This window comes from Myiozetetes cayanensis, unplaced genomic scaffold, assembly GCF_022539395.1.
Source record: "Myiozetetes cayanensis isolate MyiCay16 unplaced genomic scaffold, myiCay2020 scf5-8, whole genome shotgun sequence".
NCBI classification, from domain to species: domain Eukaryota; kingdom Metazoa; phylum Chordata; class Aves; order Passeriformes; family Tyrannidae; genus Myiozetetes; species Myiozetetes cayanensis.
Genome location: NW_026087742.1, coordinates 110,912,498 through 110,930,822, shown reverse-complemented (window position 1 = coordinate 110,930,822; position 18,325 = coordinate 110,912,498). Strand labels below are relative to the sequence as shown.

Below are 18,325 nucleotides of genomic sequence, written 5' to 3'. Positions count from 1 at the left end.
CAGGTTTGTGCGGTTATGAGGTAGAGAGAGTGCGTTTCGCTGCAGGTAAGGCACGTTTCCATTACTTCCACTTTCTGTTATGTGATTATTGCCTATCAAAATAGTGTCTGTACTACCCAGCGTTCTTGCTGTGCTGCAGGGAACGGGGCCTGCTGGAAAGGGTCCATTAGCCATAGGCTGCCCGGGGCAGGCGGGACGGATTCCACGCTGAGCGACGTTAGGCACTCTGGTCAGAGCAACCTGCGGCTGCTGACCAGAGACAGAGTTTGTAGGCAGTGATGAATCAGCTGTTGGCCCGTTAGGAATTCCAGTAGATCGTACCTGTGCAACTCCTGTTTGTCTCATCTAACGGAACAGGAACAAAGCACAAGAATGTTGGCTGCAGAATTCAGAAAGCAAGGATCATGCAATGTTTGTGTACTTCACTGCACTGGCCAATTCCAATTCCAATTCTACACATCTTCACGGCTGCTTTTTAGAACCATGGTAACTGTCATGCTCATGAAAGTGCTGAGTAAATTTTAAGGTAAAACTATCAGCACACTTTTCTTCTGGGCCCTTCAGTTTGAGTATTTTACTGCTGAAACTGGACACTGAGAGAGACAGAAGCGAACAAGGACAGCAGGAGAGAGATGCTGCAATACCGCTCACTACGACTACGTATTTTTCAAGTCAGACTGCTTTTAGATGAGTCCACTCACTTTAGCTGGAAAGTGTGGCTTGAAAACTTTTACATTATCTGGCAGCCCTATAATAAAACACAGCTAAACCCATTACATTTCCACCACTAATCGACAACTGTACTTCATACACAACAAGATAAATTATTGTTAATGCAGCAAAAGGCATGAGAACTCTGTACAACAGAAATTCTTCAGAATTCAAGAAACGCAACAGACACCATTACTGAGAAAAGTTTTGTAAAAGAGAAAAAATATTTTTGTTCTCACCTGCTGGTGTTGCTGCATCAAGACAAACTGACTCTCCAGCTGTTCCAGCATAAGTTTCTGTGCTGGATTTAGATTATTTCGGTTTGCACGCAGCTGTTCCAAGTGCTAAAAAAACAGCAGTGTGGTTCAGAATCATTAAAATTGCATGGGCTTTTTAATAACTTTCTTGCATACAATACAAAAATGTACCCACGAAGTCAAGACTTGTAAAGCTGAAAACAATTTTGAGATTTCTGCTGCAGACTGAAACATCTTTCCATACACTGTTCTGCAACCAAACCCTAACACCAGTTACTAAAACTGCAGAGACTCTGTAAATTATTTGAGCATATAATTATTATTTACCACACTAAAATTAAGTGTGCTGGTACTGAAAAAGAAAACTACATTCAAGTATGATTATATGGAATTCTTATCATAATTACATATACTTTAGCACCTTTTTGTACTGTGCTATTCTTTTATTAATACTGTTCATCACCAAGTGAATTAAACCTATAGTCACACATGAAAATTTCTTTGGAAAATATAAAAAACAAACCCAGAAAACTACATAATCTAATTACAGAGAGAGATATCTTAAGTTACAATACTGATCTTGTTTGCAGATGATAAATTTAAGTATCTATTACCAAAAAAATCTGATCTCTTTATTAATTTTAAACTACTCAGCGCAGCCAGTGCAGCCCATCATTCTACCAGTAAGTCTGCTGCTTTAAGTGGTATAACTTAAAAAGAGGATGTTCATGCCAAAATTCCTGGATTAACAGTAGCTTCCATTCTAAAGTCCCTCTGGAAGGGACTGCAATGAGTAAGACATAAATATATGTATGTTATATATGTATATATAACATGCCATATCTATCCAGCCTCTGAGCTGCCAACTTAGAAGATATAATATAGGTTTTATTCCCATTCCTCTTTTACCATCTATTTTTGGCTTTGCTATTCATATATGCTGGAACTTGGTCAAGCTGTTGCCAGCAAGTCCAGTAAGTGTACTTAGATAGAGAAGCCTACTTAGGTTCTCCTTAGCTGGATCTGGAAAAAGGTGGAAGTGAAGAGGAGGAAAAGGAGCAGGATGTAAAATAAGCAGAGAGAAATAATGAGAATGCTTGGAGAGAGAGAGAGATCCAGAAGAATGACTGAGGAAGGACCAAAGCGGTAGGGAGGTGGGAGGAAGAGGGAGGGGAAAATTATACAGTATAATAAAGCCAATATTGTTCAGACAGAGAAACAGCTGAAGAACTATATTGGAATTGAGGGGAACACTGCTCAGTCAATCAGAATGCCTTGTCTGCATCTGCACTGTGCTCCCTTCTATTTTTCTTTGCATGCAAAGCAGTATCTGCAGTACATGCGTAAAAGTTCCCAGCTAGGCCTGATTTTCAAAATATGCTTCCTGCTGAAGCTCACAGCATGCCCTAATGAACTGAAGAGACAAAAAAATATCATAACAAAGAATACCAGAAAAAGATTTCCAAACTAAAATCTATCACTTCATATAACTGTATTAGCTGACATAAAGACAGAAGAGCAGCACCAGATTTCATTTGAGTAATTGCATTCTCTAGAATGTGGTTGTTTGTTTATGCAGTTTGATACGAGAAGCTACCTCAGAGGAAAAGAAGATTATATTACAATACATCTACACCTCTTTCAATATCCCCCACACTACATCGACTCACGAAACTCACTTGGCACAAAAGTGTGACAATTTGCATATCTATCTTTAAAACATTGTAAGAAAAAAGAGCTGCTGTATGTTCTTACCTTATAAATTATAGAATTCATACAATGTAAGTGCTCAGTTTCTGCTAGAGATCAATTATTTTACTATAGAACTAATCTCACCTAGAGAAGCCATAAATATTAGAACAACTTGAACTACACCCTGGGAATTATTTGGGAAGTACTTCACAATGAATTTCAGAAAAGTGAAACTGAAACATGTCCCAGATGTATTTTCTTAAAAGGAAGAAGGGAAGGAACAAAAAACATATCAAGAGCTTCTGAAGATCTTCCACACCTACCTGTAATTTCTGTGGTGTCAAGCACCAAGAATGAATTTGTTGCTGTACAGGAGGATGTGACACTGTATGGCCACTGCTCCAAACATCTGAAGTATTCTGAGAGAAAACATTACATTAAAATGTGTGACTATCAAAGGGTCCACCTAATTTCTTTTACTATCTAGATTTTATCTTGCTTATGAAAGAACTAGTCATTGTTTCAAGAATATCAACATAAACAAAGAATACACTAAAATACACCAAGTCTCATTCTACCATTCCCAACAGTATCAGAGTAGTCTGAGGAAAAAGTTAATGATACCTAATATCATAACGAGAAACAAGCAAATCAAATTATGCAATTAACTTAAATGTATGCTACTTTTAAAACTGAATACTTTATCTACTGTAACACTATTACATGATGATGAAACACTTGAATTCTAAATATAAGCAAAGGCAATAGACAGGATGACATGATCGTCTCCCTCTCCACCATCAGACTACAATTGTACTTCTTCCCTTACACAGCTATGACTGCAGTTAAGTGCCACTGACCTGCACTGCCCTTATGTCTGAGCTGGAATCTGATTAAACACACCACTGAAAAATCCTTTTTAAAATTTCTAAAAACATTCCCCACCTTGATGCCAAAGGATTAAAATTTTACAGCACAAATTCTGTGCATGCTGCATCATTTGAATACATATTTCCATATAATTTTGGTAGGGGGCTCTAGTTCATCGGAATATATACCTTTGTTGGACTAGATGTTCTTTTCCTCTTGGCAGGACTGGTCAGGTCATCTACTTGGCTAGAAGGAATCATGTGTAGTGGCAAGGATTGCTGTGAAATTGGTGTTTGAGTGAGGCCTAGTACAGGTTCAGTATTTGGATGATGAGGTTTACAAGCCTAAGAATCACAGAAGGAAGACAAAAATATGGTTCTATATATTCTTAATGCTTTCCTTTAAATTTTATAATTTTAACAGCCCACATGTATTAAAAGGGCCGAGTAGATATTCTGAAGCTGATCTCAGTAACTGAAAAATCAGTTTCCATATGGTCATCAATGGAGGAATGTGTACCTTTCACGGGATTATTAAACCACTGCAGCATTTCTATTTAAGATGAAATCTTTAAAAATCATGAAAATCCACAAAGGTTCTAAATTGGTACCCCCATACTTCTCCCACATTGCAGGGAGCTTCTTGATCTAATATCCCTTTGCAAATAAATCAAAGGCCTTTTTTTTTCTTTTAAATAAAAGCCAATCCTGTGCTCAATAAAATAAGCTTGACCACTACCGATTGTAAAGAACCCTTAAAGCTGGGCACCTGCAGAACATAACCCAACTTCTCACCTGCTGTGCTGTGTTCATGGCACCCTGCCTGGAGGTAAGCTCTGCGGGGATTGGTAGGCTCCATGCCTCCTCAATACTAGGAAGTAATTTAGTTTTATTCTGTAGACTACCTTGTGGAAGGTTACACAACTGAGCCTAGGAAAAATTATGTAAAAAGCAAATTTAACACAAGCCTACTTTAGTAAGAGCAAGTCCATGAAATCTTCCTAAATGCTGTAGCTAATTATGTCTTAAAGAGAGGATAGATTTAAAATTTCGGGTTTCAGAAAGGTGCTAAGTATAAAGAGGGTAACCAGAATATAAACCTTTGTGAGAATCAGAACAAAGATGAGCTCTGGATTCAGAGGTCTCATAATTCCTTTTTTTTTCTGGAATTGCAAACAAGAGTGAAAAGATAGTGTGTGCGTATTCTCACTATATGTTATGAGAACTTAAAAATGTAGACAATACAAAGAAAAAAAAGCAAAGTGATGTAAAACAGTATGCTTTGATTAAATGTGCAAAATAGGGTTTGTAAGGAATTAAGTTCCACTTAAAAAATGAAGAAATAAAATATTACAGGCTATGATATGCTTACAATACACATGAAAACAGGTTATTCACACCACAAACAATTTCAAGTTAAAACCTGTGTGTTACTTCTCCCCTCCCCTCTGCTGTGTATTTGGAAGAGTTATTTCCCCCTTCTTAAAAACATCAGTTTTACCTGTAAATACTTTATCCGTGCTGCAAGTGCAGAGGTATTACTACAATTTTTGCTCCTAGTTGCATTTAAGTAGCATTTAATGGCATCCTGAGGCTGGTTGCAGGACTCATAGAGTGTGCCTAGGTCCATCCAGGCTGCAGCATGGCCATGGTCCAATTGTACAGCACAGATATAGGCCTGTAAAGCATCCATAGGCTGATTTTGCTGTTGGTACAGCACACTGAATAGAAAGATTAGTGAAGTGGAGAATTAATAACAAAGCCAAAACACAAATAACTCAAATATATACATCCTCCCCGCCTCTGCCCCCCAAAAACCCTTAATAAACTTTGGCAACGTATAAACCACAGAAACAACTCATACAATTTTAACGTGCAAAGGTCATCTATACGTGGCATGTTCAGTATTTTAAAGGACTGAAAAAGCAAATATAAATTAATTATTTAAACTTCAGATCAGACAAGTCTGACAACATGAAGGTATAAATTCAAAAAACTTTACGGTCTCTCAGCACACAAAATAGTTAAAAAGCTGATATTCTTTATTTATATATATATATTAGCATGGAATAATATTACTGTATTATCCTGTATCATTCTTACCCTATAGAACACCATGTATCTGCACTTGCTTCTGATTTATCAATAGATTGCCTATAAGATATAAAGGCATCCTGAACTTTCCCAATACTTGAATAGCACCTGGGAGAAAAAAAAAAAAGAACTCTGGTAATATTTATAGAAGGTAATCATCGAGGATGGCTTACCAAGACTGATTTGATAAATGCCAAGTCATGCAAACACACACACACTCATCACTTGCTGTTTCTGAATGCCAGACATAAGCAGACTAAAACATCTTAAAATGTATTACTAATGATATAGCTGAGAAGTACACCAAAACTACTTAAACCCTACATCACTGCATTTGTAAGGAAAACAGTCATATCATATTTGAAAGACTTATATTTATTTCCCTTGATTGATGGTTTATCAGTCAATAAGAACAATGTTTATCTACAGATGATAGTATTATAAAGAAACAACTAAGTTACCTATTTCATCCAACAAATGGTTATAAAACTTAATGTTCTACAACACAGAATTATTGGGAGATATTGACCAACTCAACCAGGATGGTTCCTGATTGCCTGGGAAGCTTTTTATGTGCATTTCTTTCATCTCAATAATATTCAAATAATGAAAACCACTTACTTGTACTGTACATACAGAGCACCAAATAGTGCTACTCTGAATTTTTTTATAATTTCTTACTTTAATATTTTTCACATACAAGTTCAAAGGTATTCTGGCATTACAGAGAACTACAATTATACCATAGGGAATAACACCTACTGTTTTAAAATCAAAAGCTTCGAATACAGCCAAGATCAAATATCTGTATATATACATTTACTAGTTTAATTTGTAACAGCTGAGCCTTACATTGTTTGTAACAAGTTTCACTGTTGTAAAAAGAACTGACAACTTTCAAAACACATAAATAACATCAGAAAATTTATTCCAGTAGAAAATAAAAACCACGCAGAACAGTACAGGCAAAGGTTTGTCAAACATGCCACACTCTTTCAAGTATTCTTGAGGCACACAAGGAAAGGAATACAGTAAAACACAGCATTACTTTGCCAAAAAACATCCATGAAGTCTGAATACAATGTTTCAGAAGATCATTTAATCACAGTCTAACCCAATTTCCAGTAGACATGGTTCACTCTGCTTAACAGATACATAAAGCCTCTCAGCTCTAACAGGAGGCCCCCAACAAAACTTAGGGTGATGGAGTTTTTCCAGTGGAGAGGAGGGTGGTGGTGGTATGTTTTTGAAGGCAGATTTAAACCAACTTACTGTCCAGTTTGGACAACCAGCAGAGGAAGGAAGGAATAAGACAAGGGAATACATGAGGAAGGAAAAAAGAGTAAATGCACGACCCCACAAAACTTTCTTTGCTCTTCTGCCACCATATGCAATGGAGAGAAATGGTGCACAGAAACATTTTTGTTCTAGTCCTCCCTGCAGAGTATAAGAGATGCTCCAACTAAATTTTCCATCCCATTTCCAGCATTTGCCCACCCCGTGTCTGCAGGGTCCCGGGTTTCACTGTGACCATGTCCAAGCTGTGGCACTGCAGGAGCTGGAGCAGAGCAGCTGCACACACAGAGTTCATGGAGTCCTGGCTCTGCCCTGCTGCCTAAGAACTCAACTCAAGGCACATGGAATGGGACTACTGAGTTAAAAAACAGGATTTCAGCCCAGTGGAAGATCAGATGAGCCAGCTGATCCCTGGCTCATTTTCCCTTTTCCCTCCACATCTGCCCTTTGCCTTTCAACTCAGTGCTGGTGTTCCCGGTGTTCCTCCCTCAGCCTGCACACAGCTGGCTGAAGAGCCCTGTCCTACAGAACAGCTGGAAGAATTAGCATGACAAAACCAAAAATAAGTTCCAGTTGTATGTGACCAGAGTCTCCAAGAACATTGCCTGGAAGATACTGGGGCAGGGATATTAATTTTATTTTTGCCTCATTCTTTTCTGCTGTATTTCTCAAGAGAACTGACCTGTTCTCATATGCACTTCAATTGTCCTCAAAGCTTTCTCCAAAACCTCATTATTTCAATAGTTATAGCTTGTTTGTGTAAAGTACTCTTATTTTCTTAAAAAGAAGACCAAGAAAACTCATTCAATAGATATGACTTACATCTGGGAGTATGTTATTTTTCAAGTAAAAAATACTGTCTTAAAGTACACAATTACAGAACACTTAAATAGAAATTAGAATGGATTAGTCTGAGCTATCTTGGCCTAATGTGCAGTTGCAGTGTATGTACTTTATAAGTGGATGTATACCTAGGAAAATACTTGTATTTTAGTGCAAAAACTGACTGAGATTGGGAGGGGCATTCTGAGAAAATAAACAGCAAAAGAACTGTGACCATTTACAAAAAAGAGGGAGAGAACAGAAGATGTGGGAGGAGGAGGAGAAATAGGTAAAACCAGGCAGGGCATATTCAGATTACTGTAAATGTGCAGACTGAATAATAACTACAAAAAAAAGAAGGACTGCTTGTGTAACATACTTCAACTTCTAATCTATATTCATCCCAAATATGTTAGCACCTTGTCTTTTTATACACTTCCCTGAAAAGTGTACTTCTACTGAAGTGTAGACTTCAGTACATTCATATATCCTTTCACTTCACTTTTCCTCTGAAAGGATTAAGAAGAAGAAGAGTGTGAGTTACCCACAGTAATGAGTATCCTCAAAAAAATTTACAAATCTAGTTACAGTGTTTATAAAGTCTTTTCTCACCTTCCAAGGAAATACCAGGATTGACCAGAATTTGGATCTGCTTCTAGAGATTTCTGGAGATACTGTATAGCATAGCTTTCCTTGGTTGCCTTGTCTCCAAGCTGATCCACGGTGTGATGCATCCAGCCTACAAAAAGAATCCATAAATGGTAGAAGTGAAATTCCCCAAGACCATTTAATACTTTGGCACAGCAGGATATTCATAGCATTACTGTCTCTTTAAAAACAGGAATACCAAACAATAATATCACTTACATATAACACTATGAATGAAATTTTAAAAACTTTAAAAGTTCTTTCCTAAAAAAGGATGTAATAAAGTTAAAATCACTTCAGTGTACTGTTAAAGGGTATTTTTTTGTTTAAATAATTTTCTATGAGGTTAGTAGCATAATTATGAACTGCTCAATCTTCTACCACAAAAAGTGAATCTGAAAATGTTAACTCTCTCCTCCTCTGAACACAGTCACCTACCCAGACACTGAAAAATGCCACCACCATTCTGTCACACATATCAATTATGTAATATATATACACATATAACATCTACATATTGTGTTTACTCCTTTTCTTCTAAATCCTCACATTTGACCTGTATCTACATTTGTACTAAGAAATTTTGCATCTTCACTTCAATGTTTCTTCATGCTGTCATTTCATCTTCATTACTACAACATCCTTCCTGTTCACCTTGACAAATGCCATCACCTCTCATCTACGTAACAAATCCATCTAACCACACATCATATTCTTTCAAAGGCCTTCTCTTCTTTCATTATATTAGACAAGTTATTCATGCCCACTTTAAAGGCCTCCCACAATCCATTCTCCCAAATTGTACTTTACATGCAATTAAAACACATCTCCGCTCTGGCGCTGACGCAAGGCTCGGTTACCATTCCAAATAAAGCACCTTCATCATCTTCTCAAGCTGCTCCTCATCTGCCTCCAAGCTCAGATGGAATTCCTTCAAGCAGCCACAAAACCATCTCACTGCTGCTCATATAATGAGTACAAACAAGGAAATCCTCTGTGGCAGGCAGCTGGTTTGCTGAAATCACTGCAGTGCTCAGCAATGACTGGCTGTTCCCTCAATATCCACGCATTTGTCTGAACAATCCACTGCTTTTCAGCCAACACTTGTAAAATGTAGGATGTGACAAAGGACTCTCCCTATGTGTTTACAGTGTCCCACCCATAAATGGTCCCTTGTGGGACACTGTGATACCAATTTCATAAAATAAAGGTCTAATTACCTACAGAGTTGTACACACACCCACAATGTACGTCCATTTAAAAGCTCTGTGAGCTAAACTTCAGCACCCTAAGCTTATCTAAGCTTTTTGATGAAGTCTAACTACAAGGTAATACCAAAGGATCAGATCTCATCTGAAACACCAGACAAAGTAGGTAAGACTGAGAACTGAAGAGCAGTTGTAGCTTTACTTCACTCTCTGTAATTAGACTATACCTTAAGTATTTTATTCCACCTGTTGTATACAGTTTGGCTTTTATTCCTTGGGCTCACAGTTGTTAACAGACACCACAACATTTCTGCAAACTTCCAAGCTTTAACAAAGGCAATCAAAAATAAAATCACATCTACTGAACAACATCTGCCTGAGGTGTTTTAAGAAATATCACCTGGAAACTGTGGTCACAAGTAAAAGTTCAAATATTTCACGGACTGCAAAAAATGTCAGGTTAGGAGTCAAGTGGTTACAGTACTGAAAAAAAAGTACTTTATCCTGACTGAAAATCAATCAAGTCAAAACTCTACAGATCAGGGCAAAGAAAGGAAGTAAAAAAACCCACGGATTTTTGCAGAGACAGAAAACATACACAACTTTCTCTCATGAACTTAGTAAACAAGGTAGCTTTCGATTCAAATCCCAAGTCTCTGATGTTCTTAAGAAAACAGAAGATACTCATGCTTTAAGAAAAAAGGTTTATGTGAGGTTGGTTATCAGAATTCACCTGTGTAACTGTTCATTAAGGATATATGTATCAGGTGCAGTGCCAGGCAAAGCCTGAGATGAAGATAATAGTTCAGGGATTACAAACAAGGGCAAAAAAAGACATTAAACAATTTCCTGTATCTCTGGAAATGTTGTGTGCCTATTTTCTGTTTCATCAGAACCTTGCTGGATTGAAAGATAACGTGCTGTATCTTCAGGAGATCTTTACTGAGGTTCACTGATAAAAAGAACAAATCTATTTCTAGGAGACAGAAATGAGAACCAGCAATCCCTATCTGGTTTCACTGCTGAAACAAGGGTTGCTTCCCAGATTTATCTTTCTCTGCAGGGAGGTGAAAAAGGCAGAAAGCAAGAGAGGGAGGGTGAACAAAAGTTTTCCACTAGAATAGCACGGGTAAAGGAAACTACATCTGCTCTTCCTGTGCATGAAGTGAAGAACATACATAAAGGTGGTGATGGAAAACCCCTGGACAGCTGTGCAGTTTCCCACTTGGAAGACCTTACCCCAATTCTTAACCAGCGTATTGATTACTCTTCCACTCCTGGGGACATTTTTAATACGATAAACAAACCCACGGATTTTGTCCACACTTCACAAATGTTCTGTGCTCTTTTCCAGGTCTTTACAACCTCATTTGGAACAAATCCCTCTGATGTGCTCATGGCAGAGTGGCCTTTTTAATGCTTATCAGCCTCTCTCATGCTGAACTTGTGGCACTCACTTTTCCCCAGTAAACATCATTGTCTCTGAGGAGATGAAGCTCTTCCCCATTCCAGCACCTCATGATGTCTCATCCAATTACATGGACACCATCTAGGAACGCCCCTAACCAAAAATTAATGGAAGAGTGCTTTGGGAATCTCTAAGTAGATGCTTATGATGTTGTTACTCTTTCTTATGCAACAGCTGAGTAAAACTGGAGAAAGAATACTGGGACAGATTAGATCTTCAGTCTCATTAATTTAATGTAATTTTGGGCCAAGTGGTGAAGAGAATTGTTGTCCGGAAAGCAAATGGAACAGCAAAAAAGAGAAGAAACAAACTGACTGCTCTTATCCAACTGTAGAGATCTTACTATTATGTCTACCTAAGCTAGTCAGCACGAATCAGCTCAACTGGGTGTGTGTTTATCTGGGAATCACAGGGTTCTCCTCCACAGTCACAGCTGCTAAAGACTAAATCTGCGATAAACACCACACTGATAAATACCACTGTTAACAGAAAAGAGCAGAAGAAATGGCATTATTCCTTGAATGTTCTGGTTAAGACCACTCTATCCCTTTCTCCACAGAGAAGCTACCCACACAACAGAACTGGGTGACCTATGCTGCTTGAATAAAGACAGTTAATCCAGTTTTCAGACAGCAGACAATTCTCAAAGTCGCTGCTCTCACTGCTCGCACCGAGACCTGTGGCAGGGTTTTATGAATACACCATGTGCCTTTGCTTCTATTGTGGCAACATACATCAAACAGAGCTGAAAAAGAACCGGTCAGCTCTTTTGAGAAGCCTGTCTTCCACTGATCAGATGTACAGCCCTTCTGGATGGAACTGCTGACAATTTATGCTTGGTGACATAATACCAAGCTAAAAAAATAAATTCAAAGGGCTTATTGAAATATAAGCAACACAGTCCTGTGACAGCAAAAAGAGCAGCAAAGAGTCCTGCAGAGAACTCCTCCCACAGTTTCATTTTGGTTTCAAACACAGATGACTCAAAATTATCCCACTGATTTTGACATTTTGTCACAGAAGACAAATTATCCCACTCCAAATCCATACACAACCTGTATTACAGAAAAAAGAAAGCACTGTGGCCACAACTTTGTGCCATTTACAAATTCAAGTTAAAGGACCACTATGTAAAGTGGGAAAACAAACAAAAAAAATGGGTATAAGCAGGCTAAATTAATATTTAGAATAATAAATTAGATGAAGAACATGGAGAAGGTGAATGAAGAAGTTTCACGCTTGGTTGAATAATTTTAAAAAAATATTCTGGAAATATTTTATAAGGTATATAGGACACAAGTGTTCTATTTTACCCACCCACTAGAAATTCTAGTCTAAAAATTATTTAGCAGCTTTCTATAAAAATGGAAAACGACAATTTTTTTAAAAAATAATTCCTTTTCACTTTTAAATGTGTTTTCTTTTATGGAATATGATGATAAACCTTTTAATTACACAAATAGGTTTTCATTACATAGTATAACTAGAGAAAAAGAAAAGGTAAATTTTTCAGTTGCCACGTTCTTCTAGTCTGCAACAGAGAAGGGCATTTTGGTTTACTGCATTTAGCCTGGCTTTTCAAGGGATGTTACTGGAGGCAGAACAGAGAACACACAATTCCAACTGCTGCACTCTTTCTCTGAAAACCCACCCCCTCATTGCCCAAAATCTGCAACACACGTACTCTGCAGCAAGTCTAGGAGCTTTTTAGTTTTCTAAGTTTAATTAAAATATTTTCCTCCTCTCTTATTTTCTTAATTATCTACTGTTACATATTCTATTTTGGGTGGAAAAACCTCTCGTATCGTACTCAGTGTGTCTAAGGCTTGTTTGGAAAGGGAGCCTTAAACAACACTGCTGAAGGCAAAGATGGAAAAACGAAACACAGAGGAAAAATAAAAGTTAATTTTACATACCTAACTGCTGTAAGACAGTTGCTTTTACTTGTGCAGGAAGGTTTTCGATCTGCAAAAGCTGTTCATAAGCTTCCTTTGCAGAGTGATACTTTCTCTGCAAAAGGAAAAAAGTAAATGGATTAATCATAGAGCTTACAACAGATCACCAATAGCAACGATTTCACAGCACTGACAGCACACAAACACATTGACAAAAAATTCTAGATTTTTTTTTTTTTTGCATACAGTGCATATGAAAGCTTTAATGAGTGACATATATATAGGATAGGAGAATAACTTCCATAAATATAGTATTTATTATAAACTGACTAAGAATATACTAAAAAGAATTGAGAGAAATTTGAAAATTATTAAATTTAGTCAACTCCTCATACATGCATTATGCTTTTTACTCTAAAATGAATGTTCTGCTTTTAAGGGGAATACTTGAATGTGAGTGTACATCTGAGAAAACCCTCCACCAATTGCTCACGGAAAATTTGTGACAGAAACCAAGACTCGTGGCTGGTATAATTCTGCCTCTTTCCTTCCTTTGGTATATTTGAGCTGCCTCTTTCAACATATTTGTTGTCCTGGTAAGAGTCCCACCACATGTGAAATTAAAAGGATTATGCCTAGGTAATGAAAGTATGCCATTTTATTATCTACTATATAGTTTAAGTGTGCTTAGAGCCTGGAAACACTCAATTCATAACTCCCTATACAAACAGGTGCTGGTACAGAAAACACATTTCCAGGTTAGGATTGGGATCTTTATCGACTTCTCTGAACAGTATGAGCTATTTTGTATATATTAAAGGCTAAGACTTCTCAACGGATGAATTATTTGGTAATAATATCAGCATTTATCTTTGCATTTTCTAACAATAATCGCTTAACAGTGAATGTATTTTAAATGTTCAGTTCTTCTGTTCCTCCTCTCCCACAAATACGCTTTCAGATAATTCAACATTACACTTCATCCAGCAAACAGATGAAGAGCACATTAAAATAAATGGGGCCACCTAAATGCAAATGACTGTGGCTTAGTTACGTTTTTTTTTAAGCACAGAGTGCACAGTAAGGAGTACTGCTGTTTTAAAAGGGACTCTACACAATATAAATACCTAATAGAAGAAATTAAAAATGTTATTAGGTTCTTGAAATCTCAAAAATTACAAAAGACAACTCTGGCCATTTTAAAACCTTATTCTAGTCAGGAAGAAAAATTAAAGCAGCAATTACATACTTTCAAATGGAACAAGGGGAAGTTGGTAGGAAAGATTTTTAATTGGTGTTCATGAAATGCAGACAACTGGTAAGAAAACAAATAATATAAATAAATAAAATATCCATGTCCAGCAAAAGAAAAACAATCAGGAAAAAACTTTAAATTTAGCATTGGGAAAAAAATTTGTAGTTTATGACTATGAAGGATAATAAGCAAATGAACAGAAGTTCACTGTAGAGCATGAGAGCAGAGGCAGCAATCCAGATGTCAAACAGGTAAATCTCAGTGCCTAATATTCACATGTTGAAAAAGATGTTTACATGCTTGGGAGGATTCAGAAGTATCTATTAAGATAGAGCACGTTTTTCAGATCTAGAATATTTTTTGCTTGTATTTCATAGAATTGGAATGGTTTAGGTTGGAAGGGACCTTAAAGATCATCTAATTCCAACTTCCCTGCCATGGGCAGGGACACCTTCCACTAGACCAGGTTGCTCAGAGCCCCATCCAACTTGGCCTTGAACACTTCCAGGGATGGGGCAGCCACAGCTTCTCTGGGCAACCTGTTCCAGTGCCTCACCATCCTGCCAGTGAAGAACTTTTCCCTTATATCTATATCCTAATTCCAAAGATCTAAAGTCCTCGATGTTTGGCTGCATCATGAATGGTCTTAGAAATGCAAAAGGGGAGGAGAACCAAACACAACATCTCTCTTTAGACACCCTCTAAGCTCCCTCACTGCCACAGATGAAATAACAGAAATTGGCATTAAACACCAGGAAAACCCACTGCAAATTCTTATCAGCACCAGGCTCATCTCTTGTTCAGAGGCTGGCAACCCATCATTTAAACTCCAGTATCGTGGTACTTAATTAAGGAATTAATTAACTTTTACAATATCAGAGAGCAAGTAATTTTCAAATACATGGAGGAGTTAAAAAAACCTTGTTTCATTGTGTCCTGTAAAAGAAACCAAGCAACCAGCCTGTCTCCAAAACCTTCATTGTGTCAGAGGTAATATTCAGAAGTCAGGACCCCTGTGGTTCTCAGTTTCTCAAATTCAAGAAGACAAGATACCCCTCCCAACAGAACTTCGAGACAAAACAAATCTAACAGCAGAACCCACCGAAACTTTTTTGTTCTGGCTTGCAGTAAAATGAAGTTCCTGCTGCCTGTGGCTGTCAGTCAAAAAGCACAGTTTAAGTACTGCCAGCACTGGTCACACAACTATTCAGGGCATCTGAGATGGTGACCTGAGGTGTTCCACTTGCTTTTGATCTGCCAGAGTAACAGAACTAATGCACTGAGGATGCTCTGTCACATAAACATGTCAGAGGTGCTCCAGCGCCCAGGATGAAATCTGGATGGTGGCCAAACAAGAACCATAACATTCCAAGAAGTTGGTAAATGGTGCTTTGGGACGGGAGATTTCTGTCCTGTCATGCAGCTTTTCACCAAAAGCATTCAGAAGAAAAGCGTTTTGTTTGTCAGATCTGTATCTTTTATTTATATATAAATACCTAAGGCCATTTTTCACTGTGCCATCAGAAGACAGCACACAGTTCATCAAGCTACTTTCCAACTGACTGAAAATACAGTTTATGTCTGTCATCCATTTCGATTACAACTGGTTTTGTTTTCATGCCACATCCCTTCCTCAGTCATATGATAACTATAAACATGATAGAAGGGCACAAAATCTAGATTATATAACCAGTCAGTCAAATTACAAATATACAATAGCTATTTCAGTAGCTACTTGGTTTTAATTTACTTGTGTTCTGGAAGCTCAGGCAAAGTTCTGTAATTTCCCAAGGGATTCACCTAGAAAATTTCATGGTAGGATTTCATACAGAACTAATAAGCTTTATGTACTGTTGACCTCAGGTTCCAAATGTCACATATCTTCAGTTAAATTTGAAAATTGAAAAACTGAACTTGAACATTTCATGTCAAATGTACTTAAAAGGCACCTGGGCAACTGTCTGGAATTGGATCTATGTGTGCATGTGTATATGTAAGATACAATATGAGTATCTAAGAATTGAGAAACTACATATTGTTATACATATGTCTAACTTCTTAAATATGAATATAATTTCATAAGAGAATTTTCCTAAAAGTTATATTTTGGGATTGTTTTTTGCACTTAATTTGGGAGAACAGTAAATATGTTTACTAAAATAGTTGCTCCATTTAACAGCATGACAGTCCACATACAAAATATTTTTACTTTAGCCAAAGCAAATAAAGTTTCTTTAGTGATTCAAGACTTAAGTATAACTTTACTAAAGCATTTACAATCTGAATTCCAGAGACCAATTACATCATATAGTTCAAAACTCAACTAACCACACTTTGTAACTATGAGCTTAAAGCTTACCTGGATTTCATATAAGTGGGCAATGTGAAACTGAACTGTAAGAGTGGGAAAATCAAAATTATTAGTTTTAATCAACAACAACAACATGTTTTTTCAAGAGAGGACTAAACGACATTTCAAACTTATTGATGCAAAACAGACAAATTACGTTTTGAAGATACAAAAAATATATATATTGTTTACATTAATATTTTACATTTAATATATCAGACCTGACAGAGGATGAACATGTATCCTAACAAAGCATGAAAAATGTACAGAGATATTGCAGAAAGGCAGCTCATGGATTTTATCTGTATTCTGAAACACAGAGTCCATTAACCTTTCGATAAATTTAGCAATAAAATCTCTTTAGGCAGAGATGCACAATAAGAGAACACAGGTAAATATTTTCTGTACATAACTGATTCAGAAATAAAGATTTTCATTCAACTGCAGAGAGACAGACTGTCTGGGATATGGAACAGAAAACTATGGCATACACTGCCAGCTTAAATTTAGATTTCTTTTTCCTCCTTTTCAGGTATTGTCTCTCCCCTGTGAAACTGAACTCAAAGTGTTAATTACAGATGATATTCTGATCGTTACTGTTAAGCACCTTCAATTCCTCACACAAATTGCACAGAATGCCATAATATTACCAGCATCTCTAGGAGGCAAGGAAATTGCTGGCTAGAGAAAGAAAAATGAAAGTTGTTTAGGAGTAAAACCAGAGGGAGAATTATCCTCATGCTGCTCAAATCATTACAGAAAAGGCTTGAGAACTGCTACCCTAGACCAGCCGTGGAATGGGAGAGAGCTAAAGCTAATTGAGATGAACGCAATCCTTATTCTGTTTTGATGAGGAAAGAAAAGTTCCTCCGAGACAGACTTCTGCCCGATGTTCTTGAGCATTACAAGTAATGAAATACCTGTGTTTGAGCCAAGCTCAATTTGTTTCAATTACTCAGATTCCCTTCCCTAGAAGCTACAGAATAGTGTGACACCAAATTACCGTACAGGTAATTTGGCGTTTCAGGGTTTCTGTCTGGGTCATAAGGGAGGGGAAAATCTCCCTTTGTGCACTGCTTTGTCCCTCACTATAAAGAAGAAAGCCGGGTGCACTCTGGAAACCAGGTCAGAGTGAAATGCATCACCTAAAATTTTAATAAACTTTTTGTGCTCTTTGCTAAAGGACACATAACACACCCATTATGTTCACCACATCGTCAAACTTCACTCTGTACTGATGAAAGAAAAAACCCTGCTTTTGTTTCAGGAGTTCATCATCTAAAAAAATTTCTCTTTATTTTTTCCCCCCATAACAAAACCCTTTCAGTGTGAAACTCCAAAGCAAAGTCAGGCCTTGCAGGGGGAAGAAATTAAAGGTATCACATTAGAGATTGCCCAAGTAGGAAGAAGACATGCTTAATACTCAAAAATTTCTGCAAGGAACACACTCAAGTAATGTTGCCATGGGGCAGTGGGGCTGTGGGGGAAGGGTTAGGAAAACCTTACAAAAACTCAGAGATACAGTGAAAACTGATAAACTCAGTGAGAAACAATAGGAAAAAACGTGAAATGTAATTAAAGAATCACGTGTCTGGTAGAAAAACAATAAAAGCCTATTGACTTAGGGAGGATTCTGCAAATTTTGACAGAATTATCTGTGCCTGTTCCTGATAAGTGAGACAAAGCTTTGAAGAAGACCTTGGAGCACAGCTGTCTCCTCAGTGCTGATAGAGCCAGTGGTTTCACCCACGTAAACAAAC

The 18,325-nt window shown here is 37.3% G+C and overlaps 1 protein-coding gene across 19 annotated transcripts in view; it reads right to left on the bottom strand.

Moving 5' to 3' along the window:
* The window catches only part of KDM6A (lysine demethylase 6A), a 150,564-nt gene that overhangs the window by 39,629 nt on the left and 92,610 nt on the right, over window positions 1-18,325 (bottom strand). For 5 of the 19 annotated variants that reach the window (XM_050334017.1, XM_050334019.1, XM_050334020.1 and 2 more), the window contains 11 exons: window positions 16,575-16,609; window positions 14,210-14,275; window positions 12,982-13,075; window positions 8,354-8,480; window positions 5,633-5,731; window positions 5,031-5,250; window positions 4,325-4,459; window positions 3,719-3,874; window positions 2,984-3,079; window positions 951-1,055; window positions 1-345 (listed from right to left, as the gene is read on the bottom strand). The exon at window positions 1-345 is cut by the window's left edge and continues 51 nt beyond it. In XM_050334017.1, coding sequence (XP_050189974.1) covers window positions 1-345; window positions 951-1,055; window positions 2,984-3,079; window positions 3,719-3,874; window positions 4,325-4,459; window positions 5,031-5,250; window positions 5,633-5,731; window positions 8,354-8,480; window positions 12,982-13,075; window positions 14,210-14,275; window positions 16,575-16,609 — 1,478 coding nt within the window. The remainder of the gene's footprint in view (window positions 346-950; window positions 1,056-2,983; window positions 3,080-3,718; window positions 3,875-4,324; window positions 4,460-5,030; window positions 5,251-5,632; window positions 5,732-8,353; window positions 8,481-12,981; window positions 13,076-14,209; window positions 14,276-16,574; window positions 16,610-18,325) is intronic. The other 14 variants (XM_050334018.1, XM_050334024.1, XM_050334034.1 and 11 more) reach the window with 7 other exon arrangements.